At 37.8% G+C, this 25,317-nt stretch overlaps 1 protein-coding gene and 3 long non-coding RNA genes across 4 annotated transcripts; 1 reads left to right on the top strand and 3 right to left on the bottom strand.

Moving 5' to 3' along the window:
- Positions 1–7,768: 7,768 nt before the first annotated feature.
- On the bottom strand, positions 7,769–8,525 carry LOC125489480. The gene is made up of 2 exons (XR_007267033.1): positions 8,241–8,525; positions 7,769–8,017 (listed from the first exon to the last, which is right to left on the bottom strand). It is a non-coding gene; the product is annotated as an uncharacterized LOC125489480 (long non-coding RNA).
- Positions 8,526–8,614: 89 nt separating this feature from the next.
- Positions 8,615–12,601, bottom strand: LOC125489502. The gene is made up of 3 exons (XR_007267050.1): positions 12,278–12,601; positions 11,497–11,579; positions 8,615–10,339 (listed from the first exon to the last, which is right to left on the bottom strand). It is a non-coding gene; the product is annotated as an uncharacterized LOC125489502 (long non-coding RNA).
- A 129-nt stretch (positions 12,602–12,730) lies between these two features.
- On the top strand, positions 12,731–13,031 carry LOC125489467. The gene is made up of 2 exons (XR_007267020.1): positions 12,731–12,816; positions 12,951–13,031. It is a non-coding gene; the product is annotated as an uncharacterized LOC125489467 (long non-coding RNA).
- Positions 13,032–13,560: 529 nt separating this feature from the next.
- LOC125489539 lies at positions 13,561–19,719 on the bottom strand. Its single transcript, XM_048625565.1, has 2 exons — positions 18,636–19,719; positions 13,561–16,079 (listed from the first exon to the last, which is right to left on the bottom strand). Exons 1-2 carry the CDS (start codon positions 19,672–19,674, stop codon positions 13,561–13,563), a joined length of 3,558 nt encoding a protein of 1,185 aa, XP_048481522.1. The 5' UTR covers positions 19,675–19,719.
- Between the last annotated feature and the right edge of the window lie 5,598 nt (positions 19,720–25,317).

A 25,317-nucleotide genomic window follows, 5' to 3' on the forward strand; every position in this document is an offset into this window, starting at 1 on the left:
ATGTACTTCCTCAAAATTTCAGCTCTATTCAAGGCATCCGTGACCTCATGGATGCACCTAGACACAGTTTGCTGTGCCATGGGTACATCGCTGTTGAGGCCTACGGCACCTTGATAACTACCCCTTGCATAGAAGTTTAATACTACCAAAATCTGAAATAAATCCGGAAATTATGTTAGTCAGTTATGTTTTATCATTGTCTGATATTTACGTTATTTATCGTCTGATTTTTATGGTTAAAGGTAATATGAAAATAAGATACTTGTTGAGTTTTACCTTCATTATGGGATCAATACCCCGGTGTCGTATCCTTGGAGGAAGAAACGGGACAATCTCTTCGCACAGCGTTTGGAACAATTCCCGACTCAGACGGTAGTTATTTACGAATTCAGAGTCGGGAATTGTGTGTAAACGGAAGTTTCTTCTTAGGGCCTCTCGCCTTTTCCTTCTCTCGTCCGCAATAGGCAAGCATTTCAAGCAAGAATTTCTTGCATCAGCAAATACCTAGCCATTCTTTATGTTATTTTCAGCAATTACAGGAAAACGAATATCTCAACGTTACCTCTTGTGTAGACGTGAATTTTGAAGTAAAACTGACAGTAAATGAGCTGTCAAACTCAATATTACGTGTTTGCTCGTGTTTGACATTGCAGTTCGGCGCGAGCATAGGATTCGATACTATTTTCGAATCTACACGAAGGGTCGCTTTTACCAAACGCGAAACGTATTTAAATCAAATTTTAAATACATTTTGTACCAACTGACAGACGTATGACAGGTTACTAAATACGTTTAGCGTTTGGTGAAATTCCACCTAACATGGAAGACAAATGCCAGTTTTGGAACTAACAAAGGAGAATGGCCATTTCTCTATGGCGCCATGACCCAGAGCGGCCATTGATGAAACATACACTGATGTGTAGTCCGTGACTACAGCATATACTGGTATTAATTTTATTATTATGAGACATGGGAGAACGAAGATATAGGTGCTGAAAGATCAAGTCTTTCTACTGTACTAGATGTTACCCTCGAGCTAAAAATTGATTTTAAAAGTGTTTCCGTGGGAATTCCTGGCTAAAAAGTATTTTATGTTACTTCGGGATAACGGGAACTTGAATAGAATGAAATAATTTTTGAAATTGGTCTCTTTATAAAAATAGGTTTCTGAGTGTGAAATGTGCAAAAATAATTATGATATTATTTGCATAAATAAAATCATGTAATACATTTTGTGATGCGCTATGAATTGGGAATCCCATGATTTAGATTCTAAAACTTATTTGTGCGTGTACCATTCAGCAAAATCTTATTTAACGAAAAAAATATAATTAATTAATTTACTTTTGAACCCTAATATCTCAAGAACCCCATGGTTTAGATTTTTTAAAATATTTTTCCCTGATAATAGACATTTTATTCAATAACTTAAAATAGGTTTGGTGAGTGGCTGCTAACTTATGCAAAGCGGGTCAGGTTTCGCCATTCTTCTTTGCCTTACATTTTGACAGTGACATTTGACGATACGCAACGTAAACGGAGGTTTCGAATCCTGTGCTCGGGCATCGAGTACGATTTTGTATAGAAAATCGAAACTTCGTTGTTTCGTTCGTTCGTGCGTAAAATTCTCTTTACAGAGTGCGAAATGGCTCGATAGTTGAACGTTATTTCGATTTTCGCGTTACCGAGTAGGCCCCCAGGACCTTCGTCTATTTTACAATGAGAGATACAAAAAACCAGAGTGGACGCGGCAGAGAATAAGTGAAGTAATAAATTACATAGAAGAGTATGAAGCGGCTCCTCGGCTTAACGTCAAGAGAAATCCTAACCATCATTTTTATGCGAACCATTATGACGTCATGCAAGTAGGAGGAGAAAAGTATTTAGCTTTGAAACGAAAATTGACTACTGATCCTATTATAAAAGTTCTGCCCTCCGAAGAATATTACTATGTTTTGTCAGAAATTCATCGAAACACAGGACATGGTGGTCGTGACAAAATGATACATACCTTGAAATCTCAATATTGTATACCTACGCCGGTGGTTATCAGTTTCATTAAACAGTGTGTAACGTCCCAAAATAAGAAGGCGTTTCCAAAGAAAGGTTTAGTAGTCCGACCAATTATTTCGAACTCATTTAACAATCGAGGGCAAGTAGATTTAATAGACCTACAATCGACCCCAGACAGAGAATATAAATGGATACTTCATTACCAAGACCACACAACAAAGTTTTCGTTTCTTCGATCTTTGACCTCCTAGCGCGCCGCAGAGGTCACATTAGAATTATTGAAAATTTTTTTGGACATTGGATGCCCTGAAATACTTCAGAGTGATAACGGACGGGAATTTACAGCGTCAATTATAAAGGTATTGGTCCAAATGTGGCCAAATTGTAAAATAATTAACGGAAGACCTAGACATCCAGCGAGTCAAGGATCTGTGGAGCGAGCGAACCAAGATGTGGAGAACATGTAATAGGCTTGGCTACAAGATAATAATTATACTAATTGGTCGATTGGAATACGCTTTGTGCAGTACCAAAAAAACTACTCTTTCCATCGAACTATAAAACGAACACCATACTTTTTGGAATTGATCCTCATATTGGTTTGTCATCACAAGTACCTGCTGATTTGCTTGATAAACTAAGAACTGAAGAAGATCTTGAAAAGATATTAAATCAACAACAATCTTGTTCATCGACAATACCTGAACATAATGACGAATTACCTGTTGACTATAATTTGTATTGTATGTACAAGGCGGGCGAGATAACTAGACACCTGGGTTAAATGACATTTGTCTTTAGTACTGAGTGCAAAAAAGTAATATCGATATTACCAAAAATATTTCTTTTCATCCTCTTTGCTATCAGAATTTTTATAATTACCTAAGCTCGGAAAAATAATAAACCTAACCATACTGCGCAGTTTTAATGAACTAATTTTATAAAGAAAATTGTTGCGAAAACGTAAACATAATATACATGTAGCGCCCCTATATTTGAAATTATTCTGGTTATCAAAAAACCCGCATGCAAAAAACATTACTACCTGACTTTTGTTATATTGTAATAAAATTACAAAGTACAGAAACTTTGGTTTCGGCTTAGTATACCCTTTTTGCAACACCTTGTATAAGTCCTGGCTGTCCACGACACAGGCCTAGCTTAGTGTGGTAGCCCTTGTTCACCACCTTTTAATTTTTACCAAACACTGCAACCTATATTTTTTATAACTTTCATAATCTTTAGTTTAAATTTATAAATATTTTTTATTTTTTTCATTTTAAGTATTCAAGTTGTTACCTACTTGTTAAAGTAGTAACAAAAAAGTATGCGATAAAAAATATTTATTGTTAATCGTCTGATAATTCTTATGCTAACGCTACAAAAGGACGAGAGCGGGGCCTCGCGCGGGGAAGAGGGAGTGGGGTAGATTTTTGGGCCAGGTGTCTAGAAACTTTGCGCGGGTTGTATTTGACAGGGCCAATTGAAACCTGCGACCGTGACATACGTGCTGACTATGTTATCTCGCAGCAACCGTCCTGCAGCCTTACTCCCAGCGATTAATAGTCGCTATCCAAAAAAGCCAATTAAAACTCAGTTGAAAAATTTAGGCCGATTCAGTTGGTACCGGTAAGGAGCGGTGGTAGCTCAGTCGGGTGAGCGCCCGCTTCTCAATCAAGAGATGCGGGTTCGAATCCCGGCGCTGACATGTACCAATGAGTTCTTTTAACTTAAGTACAATGTATACCATCGCTCTTACGGTGAAGGAAAACATCGTGAGGAAACCTGCATATCTAGATCTAGCACATCTAGACATGTGAACCCACCAACCCGCAGTGGACCAGCGTGGTGGGAAATGGTCCAAGCTTAGGAAGGCAGTTTAGACCTTGGGGATATGCACAAAGGTTCCACTCGAGAGAGCCAGGTGCAGGTACTTACACCCCCACAGAGAATAGAATAGAATAGAATAGTTGGTACCACCACCTCGGTTTTGACTGAGCCGCGGACCAGGGACAACGTAGAAAATATATCAAGAAACGACTAGTGATTATTTTTGAAACGGTAGCCGAAGTAAGCCGATATCAGGCCGATGTTGCATTCGTATTTCAATAGAGGTGAAAGAAAGAGATGTCGCTCTATACAATTGTATAAGATCTTGTGTTTTTTCTCGCTCTGACAAGGAAAAAATTGGTGTGCGTTCGAAGTAGTAGCGAAGCTTGAAATAAGAAATCTGGTAATCATCAGTCCATATTATGTTTTTATTTTTTCAATGTTAGTAAAAGATTAATTAAAATACTTATTAAACACTAGTTTAAAGTCATCACTCATGCCATTTTTTACTTATTATTCACAAAAACTTAACGTTGTAAACGTTAAAATTTGAAATTAGGGGCTTTTGAACGCATTCAAACTAAAAATCAAAATACTCTGTGAACCTGTGAAAACAAACACTCCCTCCACTTCATTCGACTTTCTTTTTTGGCGGGAAAGAGAAAGGGCGCCTATTTTAAATTTTATTTTCAAAAATTTAAATTTTATTATAAATATTGTAAATTAAGTGTGAATATTGTGTATAAATGTATATAAAATGGATGGAAATGAAGGGGACCCGAGTAGTGCCAGTGTAAATAAAAAAAAGAGACCTGCGGAGAGTAGCGGCGGCGGTGAGGATGTAGACAATAATTCGTACAGTCCATTTTTAAAACAAAACTATGTAAGACTATATCCAGACAATTCTACAAACGTTGAGTTCAAAGTGTTTGTTGAAAGTGCGGATAAAAAGGACAAATTGGGAAACAAAAGTCCAATATATTTGAACCATATATTCACGACGGACATTAAGGGGGTAATTGGCATTCACCGAGTTAACGCTAACAAAATTGCGGCTGTTTTCAAACAATCCAACAATGCGAATAACTTCATTACCAACGCTACATTCCTGGCTAAACACCAATTAAGGGCCTATATTCCAGCGGCTCAGATTGAGAAAACTGGAATAATTCGATTTGTACCAACGAACATTTCCAACAAAGAGCTATACAACAAGCTCTCAAGCACAAGTGACATCATAGCAATAAGACGATTCACGAAAAAAGTAGGGCAAGAAAGGGTCCCACTGCAAACAGTCAGTTTGACCTTTCTATCAAACTCGCTACCAGACCATGTCCAATATGACCTATTTTCTTATAGGGTATTTGACTACATACCACCACTACAGCAATGTTTTAGGTGCTTTAAGTTCAATCATTCGGCAAAGGTGTGCAATGGCAAGCAGCGCTGCAGCTGCTGTGCTGGTGAGCACCATTACAAAGAATGCAGCACACCGGATGAGGTTCGCTGCTGTAATTGCAGCGGGCCTCATTTGGCTATTTCAAAGTCATGCCCAATTAAATTAAAAAAGATTATGGAAAAAAAGAGCAAAATCACATATGCTAGCGCTGCTGCCAGTAAACAACTAGAACTTGAAGTAAACTTCCCACCTCTACCAGCTGTAAATAAAACTCAAAATGTAAATAGTAATAAGTTTAATAATAAGAATGTAAACAAGTCTGTACTAAGTGTATCTAACAATGTAAATAAAAATAAACAAAAAGGTAACGAACCTGTCTCACAAGACTTTTCCCCTAAGGCTGTTGACTTAACCTCCTGACGCCCAGCCGTTATTTTATTTTTTAGGACTATCTGCCCAAGGTCCTCACACAAGGACTATTGCGTTTACCTAGCTTACTGCCCAGAAACTTAAACTTGAATAAATGTCGCAAAAATTATTATACAGGGTAGCCCAAAGAGTGACGTCCAAAGGAAAATGTTTGATTCCTTAGGTCAAGGGGTAGCCAAATCACCCCCATGTATGTTCAGCAATTTTTAGTAGTTTAGGAGTTATGATTTTTTTAACTAATTTTCTACGAAAATCGACCTCAGTGGATCAATTATGTTTTACTATTTTTTTGGATAACTTTTTTAAATTATTTTTTATTTTTGTGTCATCCTCTTAAGTTGTTCTTTTAACCATAAAAGTTTCAGCTTCCTAGCTGTAATGTAAGTTAGTTATTTTTATGTCGAAAGTTCAAATTATATCATCGAGCTAGACTGCTCTGAATTTTCTACTTGAAATTAAAAATTGAAATAGATATTCTCATGGTCCCTTATTAATTTTAAAAACTCCGCAAGGTTCCAAAATTAAATAAAAATAAAAATAAACTATTGCTTAATGGGTTATTATTTGCAGAAAACAGCCTTCAAAGGTACTTGGGTGGAAATTACCTAATTAGTAAATTGTTTCAGAAAGTTGAAAGATTCCTGTTATGTCATTACTAAGGACTAATTCAGTTAGAAAAAGTATCAAATTAAAGGGAAAATAAAATTATTTACTATTTTTTTTATTTAAGTTACATTTTTGAATGTAAATTCTTAGTAAAATGTTTGTAGTAGTAGTTTGAGTTGTAAGATTTATGAGATAATTGTATTATTAATACTAAGTAAATAAACTCAAATAAATATTTTACACATTTACTCACAATAAATTTTCAAAATGGCGACCTCCCACAGCAATACACTACCTACATCTACGCAAGAAATTTTCTTTAAGTCAAAAAAGTGAGAAATGTAAAAAATATGACATCTGTCAAAAAGTTAAAAATGTCAAAAAAGTAACTTTACTCAAAAATGTGACATATGTCAAAAAGTGACATCTGAATGAAACAGAGGAGCGTATAGGCGACTTAAAGAAAATTTCTTGCGTAGATGTAGGTTGTGTATTGCTGTGGGAGGTCGCCATTTTGAAAATTTATATTGAGTAAATGTGTAAAATAATTATTTGAGTTTATTTACTTAGTATTAATGATACAATTATCTCATAAATCTTACAACTCAGACAACTACTACAAACATTTTACTAAGAATTTACATTCAAAAATGTAACTTAAATAAAAAAAATAGTAAATAATTTTATTTTCCCTTTAATTTGATACTTTTTCTAACTGAATTAGTCCTTAGTAATGACATAACAGGAATCATTCAACTTTCTGAAACAATTTACTAATTAGGTAATTTCCACCCAAGTACCTTTGAAGGCTGTTTTCTGCAAATAATACCCCATTAAGCAATAGTTTATTTTTATTTTTATTTAATTTTGGAACCTTGCGGAGTTTTTAAAATTAATAAGGGACCATGAGAATATCTATTTCAATTTTTAATTTCAAGTAGAAAATTCAGAGCAGTCTAGCTCGATGATATAATTTGAACTTTCGACATAAAAATAACTAACTTACATTACAGCTAGGAAGCTGAAACTTTTATGGTTAAAAGAACAACTTACGAGAATGACACAAAAATAAAAAAAAAATTAAAAAAGTTATCCAAAAAAATAGTAAAACATAATTGATCCACTGAGGTCTGAGGAAAATTAGTTAAAAAAATCATAACTCCTAAACTACTAAAAATTGCTGAACATACATGGGGGTGATTTGGCTACCCCTTGACCTAAGGAATCAAACATTTTCCTTTGGACGTCACTCTTTGGGCCACCCTGTATACTGTTCCTAGTAGTATGTACGGGTAATGCATTAAAAAAGGAACCAGTTTCAATAGGTTTAAATTCGAAAACCATTAGTCCTCATGTGAGGACCGCGGGCAGTTAAAAAAAGTTTAATTTATTGGTAGAAAATATATTTATAAGGTCATTTGTTAGAAATAACAAAACTTATGAAATAAGAACCACTTAGGAACACATTTAACACTTTGAATCAGTCTCACATAAGTTTAGAACTTATATTTATTCTAGATAAACTCTCAATTATCAACTATTATAATTATTGTGATCAATATAGGAACAAAATAGGATAAAATGAAAGGCTCAGCTAGCAGCTCCTGGATATCATCATCACAAAATTCAAATTCTACGGGTTCATGGTGAGTCATTTATGTCGTCATGTCATCGTCCTCCGAGAGATCTATGTCCGACATAGCTAAATCTGCTTCAATTTCTTGGATTTCGCATTATATTCTGTAAAAAAATACATAAATAAGTATATCTAAAATTATAGTATAGCAGTCCAGAGTCCTCAAGTGAGGACTAATGTAAATGGGTGATCATAGAATATTATTTAGAACCTTAATTGATAAAATATTAGTAGTCGTCTCTTGCTAATATACTTAACAATAAGGTTTTATTAAAGTTATTGTATTAAATGATTAGATCACATAAGTAAAATGAGATTACAACTTACTTAGTCGACGGTGGCCCCGCCATGGTTCCGTTTTTTGACGTTTTTTCAATGAACCATTGATTATCCTCAGATGACACTTAAGACAGCTGTCAGTGATGGAATGTTAAATCCATAGATGCAATCCCAAAAAATAATGGCGGTAAATTCAAATATGGTTCAAACACAAAGTATTCGTCCTCGGAGAAGCACCGTGGGCATTTAGTCCAGAAAAAATATATTATAGCTTGGGCAGTAACAACTATACTCGTTAAGTACTCACAGAAGGACCGTGGGCATCAGGAGGTTAAAGACGCAGCTAATCAACAATGATGACCTAGTTAGCGTCATAGTGAGCACCCTAATACAACTGGGTAATAAGAGTGACGAAAATCCTATTACTACGTCATTTATCAAAGAATTATTATTTAAAAACCTAACCTAATATGGATAATAACTTGAACATAACACAACTCAAAATAGCTCAATTTAATATTCAAAGTTTAAATAACAAAAAGCCGTTACTTATAAAATTTCTACAGGAAAAAAATCTTGATATTTGCCTTTTAAATGAAACATGGTTTAAGGAGAACCAACATATTTCTATACCCGGTTACAATCTTCACTTTAAAAATGCAAAAAATGAGCATGATGGTGTTGCCATCTTAATTCGTCCTTATTTCAAATACAAATTAATTAACACTGTCTTTTATGAAGATATTCAAACAATAGCTATATCAATTTCTACAGGATGTGGAGAACTAACTCTATTATGTGTATATTGTCCACCTACAAGTAGTCATATTAGAATTAATAAATTACATAATTTAATTAGATATCTGCCTAAACCTATTTTAGTATCAGGTGATTTTAATGCTCACCATATTGCTTTTGGGTGCTTATCCACTAAAGGACGAGGACACCAATTATACAATGTTATAGATGAATTGGATCTATGTATCCTTAACGATGGTAATTTTACTACTATTAATTATCCTAATCGAAACCCATCGGCTATAGATGTCGCTTTTACCAGCTCAGCCATTGCACCCTTGTGTGATTGGACTGTTCACGATGACAATATGGGTAGCTACCACTTTCCTGTGATCATTACTATTGCACTTTCAATTGATAGATATCAAATAAATCCTCCAATAGATAAATTTATGTACAGTAAAGCAAACTGGCAAAAATACCACGAACTTTCTAAGTCCTTTTTTTCAAATTTTACCATTAATAATGATAATCCTTTAGAAACTTATGAATATTTTTGTAACAAGTTAAACTCTCTTAAAGAAGAATGCGTTAGGAAATTTACAAAACCTAGCTCATACAAAAGTAAACTACCAGCTCCTTGGTGGAACGATAGATGTGAAAAAAGTGTTATAGACTCTTATGAAGCTTTAAAGTATTATAGAAGTAATCCTACAATAGGAAATTTTGTAAAATATCAAAGATTAAATGCTATTAAAAAAAGAACAATATCAGAAGAAAAGAAAAATGGATGGAGTAGACTATGTAACAGTTTTAATAGAACTACACCGATAAGTAAAATATGGAATTACATTAAAATGTTTAAACATAGAAAAGCTTCCAATAAATCTTATTCAGACGAATTCATTGATGGATTTTTTGATAAGTTAACAGAAACCGGCTTACACATTCATGAATTAAATACCTATTTTGATCTTCATAATTCAGACATGAAATCAAGTTTTCTTATACAAAAATTTACTTTCCATGAATTTGAAAATAGTTTGAACTCGCGAAAGAATACAACACCTGGATTAGATGATTTTCCTTATATTCTTATAAAAAAATTAGATACTTCAGTGCAGAAATTATTTTTAAATATACTTAATAGTCTTTGGGTGAATCAAATAATCCCACAATCTTGGAAGACTCAATGTGTTATTCCTGTTTTAAAACAAGATAAGCCTCCAGAAGATCCAAATTCATATAGACCCATTTCTCTCTCTTCATGTTTAGGTAAAATATTTGAAAATATGATTAAAACTCGTCTTGATTGGTTTGTTGAGTCAAATGGCTTGATTCCCAATGTTCAATATGGCTTCAGAAAAGGTAGAAGTTGTGCTGACAGTTTCGTCTCCCTTATCTCAGATCTGGAAAATGCAAAACATAATAAAGTTAGTGCTGTGTGTGCTTTCCTAGATGTACAAGGTGCATTTGACAATGTCCAACCAAGTATACTTGTAAAAGTGTTATCGGGGCTGGGTATTCCCGGTATCCTATGTAAATGGATTTATAATTTTTTGATTGATAGAGTTTTATATGTAAAGCATAATAATAACTTATATGGGCCAAAAACTGCCTCTAAAGGCACAATGCAAGGTGCAACTTTATCGCCATTGTTGTATAATTTATACACAAGTGAGATATGTAAATATGTAAATAATAAGTTTGTAAATATACTGCAATTTGCGGATGATCTTGTATTATACAGTATGAATGTTAATGTGGATGTAGCAATACATAATTTAAATAGTGCCTTAACACAATTACATAATTATTATAGTGGTAGATTGAAACTTAAATAAATCCTAATAAAAGTAAAGTAGTAATATTTAGTAAGGACTCCAACAATGATGCAGTTATGTACAATGATGTAGAGATCTCAACAGCTAGCTGTCACAAGTTTTTAGGTGTTATCATAGATAATAAGATAGATAGATAGATAGATAAATTATTTATTTACTTAACACAACACATACACAGGTTACACAGCAAGATTTTTAACATAAAGTTTAAGATTACATAAACACAAAACACTATTAAAAGACATGCAGATAGAAAAGCAACATGTGTATTTATCATGTTAGCAAAAGGGTTCTGACTCAGCATAATACTATGATTATAATTAAATAATCACAGCGCTGGTATTCTAAGTTGACATTCAAACAACACATTATGTATATAATTCAAAATGTCCTTAAAGGCTTAAATATTCTTAGATGTTTAGCTGGTGTATCTTGGGGTGCAGACCCAAAGACACTGACCGTACTATATAAAGTTATAGTCAGAAGTCATTTTGATTACAGCTGCTTTGCTTATATGAATAGTACTCATGTAAATAAGTTAGATATTATTCAGAACAGAGCTTTGAGAATTATTTTAGGTGCTATGTGCTCAACTCCTATTCGTGCAATGGAAATTGAAGCCATGGTAATGCCTCTTAATATACGAAGGCTTTTATTAGCTGAAAGATTTTCATTAAAACTTGTGTCATCCAATAATCAACAGATAATTAAAAAAATCTTACCTAATTCAATTGTCCATCAAACACCTATGACCTCAGGTGATGATTTGTTATGGAACAGAAGTCCCAATTTGTCTCAGATTCTCCTGGAAATTAAAAGTAAATACTCAAATATATGTATTAGGCCTTTATGGCCAATGTATTTAAATACCTATAGCAATCTTCTATTCAAAATTAAAATAATAGATGTCACAGTGAATAATAATACAGAACTTCTACAATTTCTAGATCTTAATAGAGAATATTATAAACTTTATACTGATGGAAGTAAAACAAGCTCTCATGTGCGTAGTGCTGTATATGATCCACAATTGAACTTTTCTCAGAGCTTTGTTCTCAATAATTACTGTAGCATTTTCACTGCAGAGGCTTTTGCAGTGTTAGAAGCCCTGAAGCGTATAAACTCTGTATATAATTACAAGTGTTTCATAATATTAACAGACTCATTAAGTTTGGTGGAAAGACTGAGGAACCCAAAATGTCATTTTAAAACTAATTATATTTTATTTTTAATTATAAGTACAAAAATATGAATTGATGGGTATAAACATATTATTTATGTGGATTCCTTCTCATAGAGGGATCACAGGTAATGAAATAGCAGATAGAATACCCTATGAAGGTATAAACTCTTTAGATGTAAGTACAGTTGTAAATATACCATTTACTGATTGTTATAATAGCATTAGTAATGACATGTACAGTTTATGGAAAGATTTTTGGAAAAAAGACCAAGAAATTAATGGGAAAGGAAAATGGTATGGAAGTATACAAGAAGACTTACCTTCTAAGCCCTGGTATAATGATTTGAAAATAGCCAGTCGAGATTTTATCACAACAATGAATAGACTGAGATTTGGTCACACAAAAGCACCATCGCATTTAAAAAGATTTAACATAATAGAAGATAGCACATGTTTATCATGTCAAAATGCTGTTGGAACGCTAGAACATATGTTTTTTGAATGCCCTACCCACAACATGGAACGTTTAGTTTTTGCAAGTGAAGTGAGTGAATTTATAACAAATGAAGATAATCCCTCCCGCCGCCTCATTATGCTACTAAAACTAAAAGTGTGCTTTAATGCTATATACTATTATATTAAAAATACCTTCAATAAAATATAGTGATAGTAGAAGTGAAAGTGCAACTGTGCTGTGAAATGTGAAAATAAAAACATGGCTTAAAGGCCCAGTGGCCAAGCCAAAACCCTTAAAAAAAAAATCCACTTCATTCATACAATAACAATGATAAAACAAAATTACAAATGGAATTTCCTTATTAAAATAGATATTTGTGCACTAAATACATAATAATATGACGTAAGTATAGTATTCTGATGTAGTGGTTAAGTTGCAGACTAACAGATCGACTCGATTTATAAAATAGACCGATACAATATTACGATAATTTGTAACAAAGTTATAGATATTAAACTATCAATCATTGTTTACAGAAAGAAGAAGAAGACGTTGCGTGTCACCGTATAGCCAAGGAAATATCTTGTGAAAGTTTTTACTCAAGGCGGAAAATTATTGAAAAAATACTCAACATAACCTACAATTACAGTGAAATACTGACAATATCTTGTACCGTGATAATATTTCTGAATAATAAGTGTAGGGGTTGTAACTTGCAGGATGGAGTAAAACAACTATTTAAGGTTGACGAAGGCGTGCGTCCAGTGGCCGCTATGTAAGTGAGCACATGTGTGATTAGAAATTTGGCCTTATATAGACTCGGTGCCATCCCCCCGCACCGCGCGGGACCCTTGTGACGTACCGGTTACCGGTCGCACGCCTTATGAAAAAACGTATGTTTATTAAAATAATGCACGGTTAAATATACATACAAAATGCATACAGTAGGTATCAGTAAGTAGGAAAGACATCCTATTTATATGAAACAGTACCTAACGATTCTACTTAGGTTTAATTAACTAGGTATTTAAGTAATTTATTTGACTACAACTAAACAATGCGTGTGTGTGTGTGGGGTGACTGGTTGGTAGGTATATATTGTAACGCGTCGCTAACATTCCCCACCCTAGTGCTGAGGCAGCATTCCTAACCTACAGGTATAGTTGCGACGCGGGTCGCGGGGCGCCTCACCAGCCCGGCGCGGGTGCGCACGTCCACCACCCTCACTCGCTCGTCCTTGCCCGGCAGCACCGCCTCCACGACGCCTCGCAGCCACATGTTCCTCGGGGCGTTCCCGTCCACTATCACCACCAGATCACCAACTTTTATAGGTGGTACTTCATCCGTCCATTTTCTTCTAGGTATCAGTTCCGGCAGAAATTCTTTTACCCAGCGAGACCAGTACATATCTGCCAGCCGTTGCGAAATCCTCCATTGTTTTCGCAGGTACAGGTCTGATTCACAGAATTCTCCGAGGACAGGTAGGTTCGACGATGACCCCAGCAGAAAATGATTAGGTGTGAGCGCTTCGCTCGATCCAGGCTCAACACTGACATGCGTCAGCGGACGACTGTTGACAATTTGTTCCACTTCGGCCATCAGAGTGAGTAGGACTTCTTCTCTAGGGGCGCGTTCCCTCAGGATTATCTTTAGTGACACCTTGACTGAACGAATAAGTCTCTCCCACGCCCCACCCCAGTGTGGGCTTGTAGGTGGAATAAATGTCCAAGTGGTTCCGTAGTTGATAGCAGCTGACTTTAAAACTTGTTGATCCAAGTCCTGTATTGATCTCCTCAGTTCAGTGTCTGCGCCGCGTAGATTAGTTCCGTTGTCTGAGAACAGCTGCTGTGCCCACCCACGACGACAGGCTTGTCTGCGTAGCGCCATTATTAAGGAGTCTGTGGTCAGTGTAGCCACCAGTTCTATGTGTATGGCTCGCACAGTCAGACACGTGAAGAGGACGCCGTATCTTTTTTCCCTCCTTCTTCCCACAGTGACTTCCATTGGGCCGAACAGGTCAAGCCCACAGAAGGTGAAGGGGCGTTGATGGTGGGCCATGCGTGCTTCCGGTAAGTCGCCCATTCTAGGTGGTCTAGGTTCAGCCTTTCTTATTCTGCAGACCATACATTCCATGGCTACTCGCTTCACAGTTGGTCGAATTTTCAGCACCCAGTATTTTTGTTTCAGCTCGTTGACGACAGTTTCATGATTCCCATGAGCAGCACGGATGTGTAAGTGCTTTACTATAAGGCGAGCGATGTGATGGCGGCCATCGAGGATGACGGGGTGCTTCATGTCTGCGGGCACGTCGCGCGCAGCTTCGATGCGACCTCCAACACGCAGGATTCCGAAGTCGTCCAGGTAAGGTGACAAGGTAAGTAATTTACTTAATTTACTTAATGTGTTTATCTTTTTCAGGTCCTTCAGGTCATCGGGGAAGCTCTGCATCTGCGCATATTTAATTAATAACCTTTCAGCTCTTATCATCATATCTCCGTTAATGACACCGGTGAGTTTCTTAATTTTTATATCAATAAATGATATCATAACACTCGTAGATCTGAGTAGCCGCAACCATGATGAAAATTTCAGCGGGTCAGGAACGAATCTTGTGTCCAACGGGTTCGTTTGTACAACCGTTACGCATTCCAGGTCCAACTCGTTCACTTGAGGAGTAAGTATACCCCGCGGCCATGATGACTCATCGTCGAGAAGGAACGCCGGGCCATGAAACCACTCGTTCTCGAACACCGAAAACTCGCAAGTTTCCCGCGTAGCAACATCGGCGACATTCACACTCGTAGGTACATATCTCCATTCGCTGGTGTGCGTGAGTTCGTCAATCTCTCCTAACCGATGTGCAATAAATGACTTATAATTTCTTGCATCATTTTTTATCCAGTGTAGAACAGTACTAGAATCGCTCCAAAATATCCTTTTGATAGGCTTCATTGTGTGTTCCCTTTCAATGTTATCAGCGAGCCGAGCTCCTAGAAGTGCTGCCTGTAGCTCCAATCGCGGCACCGACATGTGTTTCACAGGAGCAACCCTGCATTTACTCGATACGAATGCTGTTCGAATAACATTAGTTTCCCAGCGCCAGTAAGCCACAGCACACATAGCTTGAGTCGTCGCATCGCAAAATATATGTAGCTGTAAGTTTGTATAGCCAGTTGGAGGCGGCGCGTCACTGTTGCTAGGCGAGACCGGCCCGATGTTATTCAGTACATTCAGTACATCTTCTTTCTCGCTCGCACCCATTGGAATTTGATAATAACGGGGCACGCTTAATGAGCCCACGCGCTGTAATAAAGTTATCCATTCAGACCATTTTTCATGAATGCTATCAGTGATGACGTCATCCCATTGTAATCCATTTTTCCAGGTACATTGTAACATAATCTTTCCTTTTATCGTAAATGGTGAAAGAAACCCCAGTATATCGAAGATGGACATTATAACCCGCAGCATTTCCCTTTTCGTGGGTTTCTTAGAACCGTCCCTTATATTTTCAGGAATTTTCTTCAGCGAGACGTCGAAGCTAAGGCAGTCATTCTTCGGATACCAGATAAGGCCAAGAGTTCGTTCACCTTGATTATGTTGGTCCATATTCAAATTAACAGCTGTATTGCCCAGAGATTCTTGAGGCAACCCATCCAAAACAGCTGGGCCCCAAGTCTACTAAATGCATTAGAGTATAATTGTATGTCGATTGTATGTCGACAGCGCAAAATTACACATTTGGCAGTCTTGTATTTTTTAAGACCATAGTGTCAGCTCGATGGAAGTTGGATGGAAGCCACTCATAATACATTGAACAACACGCTAGTCCACTGACAAGTGCCACACCGATATCGTCTCTCGGGTGACAATTTGCGTAGTCCACTATTTATTGACGTTTCCGTCAGTTGCTTCATTACGGTTTATCTGTCAAAAATTACCATTCTGAGGCCATTGAGCAGATACACCTAATATACACGTATTATTCAGATGTTGTCATAATGGATCGGAATTATAATTTAAATTTGCGGTGGGAAATGCTAATATTAGCAGACAGAGTGGACAGAGGTCGGCGGGAGTTGAAGGAGCGGCGTCGAAATCGCGCCTTCATGAGCCGGAATGTCGATCCTCTCGTGAGTTTGCCGGACTCGGAGTTTGTGAGGACATTTCGCCTCAGTAAGCATATGGTGAAGGAGATTGCCGCGGATTTAACTCCCCTGATAGCCAAAGAACGCAGGAAAGAAAGATGGTATATCTATGAAGGTTTGGAGCCGTCTATAATTTGGCAAAAAATTGTTCTGAACTGGATGGTAGAAGACTATCTAATACTTAGGTATACTTATTATACGTTTCAGATACTCATTGCATTATTCTCTTAGCCATATTTTTAACATACTCCGAAAAAAGGAGCAGGTTCTCAATAAAGTTTTAAAATCTTGAATCTTATAAGCTTATTAATTATAAAATAACCATCATCATATCGAGTTACTATCCCGCATTGTTGTGCAGATCCGTTATGTTCGGAAAGAAAAGGAGGACATATGTTACCAAGTAATAAAACTGTCCTAAAACAGTGGCTTGTGAAATAATTATTATCCGACAATCTCGTGTTTGTGAAAATCATTATAACCAATTTCAGAAAGAACATAATGTAAATATGGATTAGGCATTTAATAAATACAATAAAAATAAAAGAGTTACACACTGATTTAACTTTTATTTATCCTTTCCGTTTAAACACACTGCTATACAAAAAATATAACACATTAGTAATCCACACAATGAATGCTGGTTGAGTTGTTAGTTGAAACTAAATAATGGTAGTATAGTATACTAAGTATTCTATTATTTGTGAGGGTGTCAGTACCTGCACCTAGCTCACTCGAATGGAGCCTTTGTGCATATCGCCTTAAGGTCTAAACTCCACTCCTAAGCTTGGACCATTTCCTACCACGCTGGTCCTCTGCAGGTTTGTGGGTTCGAAAATCTAGATATGCAGGTTTTATCACGATGTGTTCATTCACCGTAAGAGCGATAGTATGTACGGTGGCCTGCGCCTAAAAGTATACAGGCGGAGATTTTAAAATAGCGATCTCAAGCTCACATGCTGCTCAAGCACATCCACATAAACACCACTGCTACACACATCACACACAACACGTCCCCGGATTTATAACAGATGTAGCTGGTCCCTCCATCATCAGGGATCGCTATTTTAAAAACTCCGCCTGTATACTTTTAGGCGCAGGCCACCGTACACTGTGCATAAATTCCAAAGTAGTTACTCATTGGTGACAATATCTAGATCTGGAGTTTAATTTTTAGTGTTCACACTGCTATACAAAGTTTCTGAAGGCCACTCAACAGTATACACTGAATCATTTTGTTGTATGATGCTGTCCTCTACGTTTCCAACCAAGTTACTGTTACGGTCATAGTCTTGGTGTCTGTAAAAAGAAAAAACATAACTGTTATCTCAGCAAACAAGCATACATTTGGTAAAAAATAAGTTTGTAAACAGTAAACAAACTAACCTCCGAATTAGGTGCTCTTTGAGACCGCTTATTTATGCGCCTCTTTTCCTTAATTCAGCTTTCAAAGCGTGCACAACTGCACATTCATCGATAAATAATCCATATTTGCGATAATTTCGCGAAGAGATCACTTTTCAACAGGGAAATGAACGAATTCGTCTGTATGTTTTTTTATCCACAACTAACAGAGAAAACCGAAACAAAACAAAACGATACAATGTTAAAGTTGACATAAGAAACAAAACCATATATATTACCTACTCTGTGTAACAAACAAATCGACACGACAATAGAGTTTTTTTTTTGCCTATGGTCTTAATTATACAGCCAGTTTAATATATGAAAAATATATTTAAATGCCATAACACGTCTTTTATTGATTTTAAAAAGCATCGAATCAGATAAAACAGTTATACTTTTAAATAAATAGTGTGAAAAATCTTCAAATTAAGCCCAAGTCGGACGATCCGTGCATGCTGGCTTTACAATTCTAACAAAAGCGGCAACACTGATAATATGCCAAGATGACGTCACGATCACTCTGTGTCAATAGCATTTATATTTTATCGAGACTGGCCGTGAGTCGTAGGGACTACCGTTTTTGGGCCAATCACAATGGAGTCTCTATTGAGTCTCTATAGGATATCTGCATTGATATTTTTTATAACCAATAGCAGACTTGAGGCCCTGAGCAGTTGCTTGTCCAATTTCTTATCTCGAAACCACCCTGACTGTGAATGTAAACAATATCCTTCACAAGCTGTATAGCGGTATTTTCGTCGTCTATACTATCTATATAGTCATCTGCGTAGTGTTGTTTACATATCGCGTGGACGGCGGCCGGCATCGAAGACTCGTACCTGAGTGCATTTTTATTCTTCACATACTGTGCGATGAATGGTGAACAGCTGGCGCCAAATATTAGTGACGTCATCACGTAGGTTTTCACAGGTACTTCCGGTTGGTCGCGCCATAGAAATCTCAATGCATCTTGATCCTCAGGATTAATTTTAATCCTAAGAAACATGTCCTTTATGTCTCCTGTCACGGCTATTCTTTTTTCCCTGAAGCGTAACATAATTCCATACAGCGACATAAGTAGGTCAGGACCCGTTAGTAGATAGTCATTGAGACAAAATCCATCAGTTTTAGCGGCGGCGTCGTATACTAATCTCAGTTTTTTTTTATTCGGGTTGTCGACCCCGAAGTGAGGTAGGTACCAAATTCTAGGCGAAGTACGTGTACACGTCAGCTCCTCGGCGAAGTCATTGTCCAGTAGGTGTTGCACCCGTTCCCTGTACCTGAGGGAAAAACCTTCGTTGGCCTTCATCTTCTTCTCCACGTTCTCCAGACGTTTCATAGCGTTAGGTTTCGAGTTAGGCAGGTTAGCATCAGCTGTTTTCCACGGTAAGCCGACGTACCACCTTCCGTTCAGCAACACAGAATTTCGGTCCAGATGGTTCACTGCTTGAACGTCCAGCGAGTTTTGCCGCGGTTTCTGCGAGACACCCATGGACTCGATGGTGAAGGAGCGTCGCACCTCGTCGTGCATGTCACGCAGGATGCGCTGGCACTCCGAGTCTTCCTCCGGTTCCCGGCAGCAGACGAGCAGTGAGGAGTGGCAGGCGGCCCCAGCGGGTGAGTGTGGCACGCAGCCGTGGAGGCACCACCCCAGCGGTGTGAGTGTAGCATACGGTTCATTAACCTTACCCTTAATGACCTGCATAGGTTGCAAAAGATGATAATTATCCTGTCCTATCAGTAATTCCGGTTTAAGCATTGACATATATATTACTGCGTAAGGACAGGCCAAACCACTCAAGAAAATGGCACCCGCGCGTTGGCCCTAAAATAGATATTTTAGGGCCAACGGTCCTCAGTCGACAGTTGTCTGTGACGGAGAGATGAGTCTTTGTTTCTTGTGTAAATATGCCTATTTTTGTTGTGAAAGGCTACAAAAACTATGATACGAAGGTCAAAAAGGAATACGCAATATCGTATCATCCTTAATTAATAAATAAACACATTTTAAAGCGATAATTATTTTACTACCAAAGTCTACAATGGCCGCACGATGTAACCTTGTACGGACGTCCGCATGCAACTCACTCATATTATTATGTACCTACTGTCCGGTGACGGTAAAATATGAACGCACGTACAAGGTTCCGTCGTCAGGATAAGTAGCTCGGCTCTGACATAGTTCCAACAAATTATGACAGATGGCAGTTATTTTGCTTGTATGAAGAAGGTTTGAGTAAAATGTTCTAAAGGGCGTATCCTTCCTTTTGAAATCATTGGGTTTAAGTATCCCTTTAATTAATTGATCTTTTATTTTAGCTAAGTGTAAATATTTAGAGGTTTCAACAGACAATGTATTTTGTACAGGTAAATTTAATTTATTTACACTACGCGCCTTGATGGTAAGCAAGTCCCCATTATTATTACATAAATCCAACTGAACTATCTGACTATCGCATACCATTTCTGTGTCGTTCCACGCACCACACACGCGCATTGTTTGTTTGTGTCCCTGTAAGCCCAACTTATTAGCTAGCCCTGCGCTTATCATTGTAACGGTAGAACCGTCATCTAACAAAGCAATAACATTGTTAATAATACCATTTGGACCATTAATACTTACAGACACAACCTTTAGCAATACTTTAGACATTACGTTAACATTTGTAACAGTTTCTACAATAGGCTCAGACACTAAGGGCTCAGAGGATGAAAGTTGTGAAATGTTTACACTATTTTGAGATGAGTTATTCATGTTATAATGTAGCAACTTATGGTGCGACTGTCCGCAGTTATCTATATCACAAACAGGTGCGGAGCATTGTTCCTTACTGTGCCGCGAAATTAAACATTTATAACATAAACCATTACGTTTAATGTAACTCCACCTATCTTTGCGCAAAGCCTTTTTAAACCTTTTACATTCTGGCAAGTCATGTTTAGATGTACGACAATAACGACATTTATTATTAGAGTTAACACTTTGCAATAATACAGACTGAGAGTAATTATGATCATTATGTTTACGAAACTTAGGTACGGTCAAAGTAACAGCTGTTTTAGTTATTTTTGATGCTTCCTCACTCAAAAAATCAGACAATATTTGTAATCTAGATTTCGTACCTTCGTTTATTCGTGAATATCCGTAGTCACTCCACTTAGAAATTAATACAGGTGGTAACTTTGATAGGATAACAGATGCAATGCTCATACCCTGCAAATATTCGTCACGGCCTAATGCTAGCACAGCTGCAACATAGTTCTGAACTTTAACTGAGAAGCTAATAATGTCTTTTTGATAATCGTCACTTACTGCGTGTAGCCGATTTAGATCCTGTATGATCCTGGGCAGGATGACGTCAGGGTTTCCATACTGCAGCTGCAGGGCGCCCATCACCGTCTCGGGCGCGGCGGCCGTCACCAGCAGCGCCGTGACGGAGTCCCGAGCAGGACCACGGAGACACTTCCTCAGCCTCCACATGTTTTCCTTGGGGGTGAAGTGACAGACCTCTGTAGATTCTTCATAGGCCTGCACGAAGTTCAGCCATTCCAGTGGATCGCCGGCGAAGGTAGGTAGATCTCTTGGCGTGGACAGACGGCTCAGCATCTGGGAGTGCGGAGTACTCGTAGCTGCGGCGACGGCGATGTCCTTCATGGCCTGGACCAGCTGCTGCATGTCCGAGGGCGGCTGCGCTGGCGGCGGCGGCGGCGGCGGCGGCGACTGCGCGATATCGCGCACGGTTGAGGGTAGGGCGGCCGCGTCGTGGCGTGGTTCACCGGGCGGCGGCGGATCGTTAGCGTCGTGATGGCTATGTTCTAACCACTGTTCCACCTTTTGTGACACGTTCACTGATGAGTATGACGCGGCACTATTTTTAGAACAGTCTTCTAGTGCGGCGATGTCCGCTTCCAGTTTCTTTTCGATCAGCTTTTTATTGATATTGGCGATCGCTTCTGCTGCTTCCAGCTCCAGCTGTTTCTTCCTCGCCTCAATGGACCGCTTGCTTGATGCCATGGACATCTTCTTGGAGGTGGAAGATTTGTGGCAGCCAATTTCCATCTTCATGCAGCTACCCACTTTTCGTACGGGCGGCTCGCATGCCTTCAGCTCGTTCTTGGTAGTTATTTTCTCAGACGTCGCCACGTTGACGTCGAGACCAGATGGTCCATCCCGGGTGGATTGTTCTAGAAGCGCCATCTTCTCCCGTTCGTGCGCGCTGCGAGTTTGTACCATCTTGCGCAGCGGCGGTGGCGTGGTGAACATTCCAGGTCGTTCTCCAGCAGTGGTTCTCCAGTAATCCGGCTTGAAGACCAGCTTGTAGGGGTTGTAACTTGCAGGATGGAGTAAAACAACTATTTAAGGTTGACGAAGGCGTGCGTCCAGTGGCCGCTATGTAAGTGAGCACATGTGTGATTAGAAATTTGGCCTTATATAGACTCGGTGCCATCCCCCCGCACCGCGCGGGACCCTTGTGACGTACCGGTTACCGGTCGCACGCCTTATGAAAAAACGTATGTTTATTAAAATAATGCACGGTTAAATATACATACAAAATGCATACAGTAGGTATCAGTAAGTAGGAAAGACATCCTATTTATATGAAACAGTACCTAACGATTCTACTTAGGTTTAATTAACTAGGTATTTAAGTAATTTATTTGACTACAACTAAACAATGCGTGTGTGTGTGTGGGGTGACTGGTTGGTAGGTATATATTGTAACGCGTCGCTAACAATAAGTGCAAACCCATACTCTAAGATCGTGCTTTCAACCACATACTTAATACAATTCGATAATCATATCGAAATCCAAAAGTTCGTAAGTCGTAAGTGATCATAGTTTAGGTATGTACTTATAAGACTCATGCATTGTAAACTCTATAAACGATTACTCGTAATGTATTAATCATATTAAAAGTTGAATGCGGCTGTTTTATTTTTTTATTCTTTATGTTTAAAGCAGTTCTAAGAAAAAGCAGTAATAACTAGTAATAAGAGTTGTAACATTATGCATGGACCAAGTGTCTGCTTATGTAAAAACACAATGTTATCATGTAAGTAAACCCTGCTTTAAACATAAAAAATGTGTCTACCTAATCTTCATAAAGCAGATAATGCGAACACCCTGATTACACCACCAAGTAGAGCGGCCCGAGAAAGTGTCCTCCGCTGAGCACTCTGTTAAATTGAGTGTGCCTGAATTAAGAGTACTGTCTTACCACTCTACTCAGTAGGTGAAATAGCAAGGGTATATTGCATTGCAACAGGTAAAAGTTAGTATACAGGGCCTCAAGTCTGCTAAGGAATGAGGAGGATATGGTAGGTATCCATATATTAAAAGTACAACTTACAATGTTACTTATACAATTTCTTCCATGTTGCAATGTTATCATTGCCGGACTCTTAAGAAGGAATACTTCCTATCAAGCCTTTATATATCAATAGTATCATGAATGACCTCTTAGTCAAGTGCAACATCAACAGGTAAATAATGAAATTAAACATGGTTTTTGCTGTATTTTGTGTTTATTAAGTATCATATATTAAATCACATCACAATTATTATTAGTGTTCTGAAATATCAAGCATAAGCTTCTCTTCTATTAGCTAAAAAACTGCTTTCTGATTATCTGAAATAAGATAGAAATATAGATTAATAGTAATTCTATAGGTTAGGATATAATAATAATATATTGTACAGTCAGCCAAAGAGATATGTATGCCACTCCAACGCAAGCCCTTAGATATTATGACAATTGATAGGTAATATTTATGTAACATGAAAAATAAGGATAACTAATATTAAGGTAAGTAATACTTAAGTTAGTAAGTATTGATAAAATATTATTATTCCACCCATGAGGATCAAATTTTTGTTGCTGTGGTGGCTGGCATAAATATCTATTGCTGACTGTACTATCAAGGTATTGATACAACTTTATTTAGTAGATATTCTATTCTATTCTGAGAGGTGGCGAAGCTCCTGTACGTGGCTCTCTTGAGTGGAACCTTTGTACATATGCCCTTAATTTTAGCTCAGCCAGCCTAGCTCTCGAGTAAAATGGAGCCGCAAGCCTGGGTGTTCCAATAGCTGAGATAAGCGTTCTGTTGGTCCAAGAATAGATAGTCTTGTTTCTGTAGTAGGTGGAGATTGAGCCAGCATAGGTATATTTTTTTACTACAAAAGATACCCACCGCAGCACTACAGTTTAATCCTAAGGTACTTAGAAAACAGATGAATCAAATAATATTTTATAGATATAGAATCTACATAAGCAAGCCAAGTAAATTATTTTTCATACTGTCAGTGCATCAGAAAATTAAAGTGTTTGTGTTAGGGTGGTAATTCATATCTTTTTTGCTACAAAAAAAAAAAAAAAAAAAAAACTGCCTCTGTGGTCTAGTGGTAGAAGCTTCGCTTCATGACCCAGAGGTCCCGAGTTCGATTCCCGGGTGGGACCATCAATTTGTGTTTCTAAATTGTGGTTCTAAGTTTGGTTAGGCCATAGAAGGCTGATCACCTGATGTCCGAAACAGTGAAACGATCCATGCTGTCGGATGGGCATGTAAAGCAGTCGGTCCTGCGCCTAGCTCTCTCCAGTCGTGTCGGTCAATCCGTCCCATTGGGCTATGAGAGTGATGGAACAGAGAGTGCTCCTGTGTACTGCGCACACACTTGGGCACTATAATCTACTCCTGCGTAGATGGCTGATCTCAAATGAGATTGGCCGCCGTGGTCGAAATTCGGCTAGGAGGACATTATTTTATTATTTTTGCTACAAATAAATTGAAATCAGCTTAAGTGACTTACTCAGTAGCAGAATGATATGCCAATTTAGTTTCTAATGTAGGTATTAACTTCATAAGATCTTAATACATCTTGTTGTTAAGTACTTCAGATAGGCACTTGAATATTTAGTCTTGGTTATAAATTCCAGTCTGGAGCCAGTTGCAACGCAGTAAAAACCTACAAATACCAAAATTCTGGTTAGTAGGTATCATGGGGTTTAGGTTACAAACATTATGATAGTATAGGAAGGTTTATCTTATTATTATTATTAGTAGGTATATATTGTTAGCCACTGGACTTAGCTGGAGCGAGACCAAACATAGGTGGTTTAAACAAAGATAGGTGGCAGATGTTATGACACCTCTGGGGTGCCATAGGACTACAACAATGGTAAAAGAAGGTTTGTCTTTGTTTTGAAGGATATTTCCTTTAAGGCTTCTTCTTCATGCCTTAAGAACATGAGAGTTAAGGCGTCATCCACTGGCGAGGGGACGGTATAGATTGTTGCTTGTTGGCTTGTCGAATCTCGTTGGTGATCAAACAGTCTACTCTCATCA

The sequence above is a fragment of the Plutella xylostella genome, chromosome 14 (assembly GCF_932276165.1).
Source record: "Plutella xylostella chromosome 14, ilPluXylo3.1, whole genome shotgun sequence".
Taxonomy (NCBI): domain Eukaryota; kingdom Metazoa; phylum Arthropoda; class Insecta; order Lepidoptera; family Plutellidae; genus Plutella; species Plutella xylostella.

What these genes read in the sequence shown, in the direction of transcription:
- LOC125489539 (XM_048625565.1), bottom strand. Translation starts at nt 19,674, where the DNA reads ATGCAGGTCATTAAGGGTAAGGTTAATGAACCGTATGCTACACTCACA. An exon ending in TTGGACAAGCAACTGCTCAG is followed by an intron (nt 16,080 to 18,635) that starts GGCCTCAAGTCT and finishes CTTGGGGCCCAG; the next exon opens with CTGTTTTGGATGGGTTGCCT.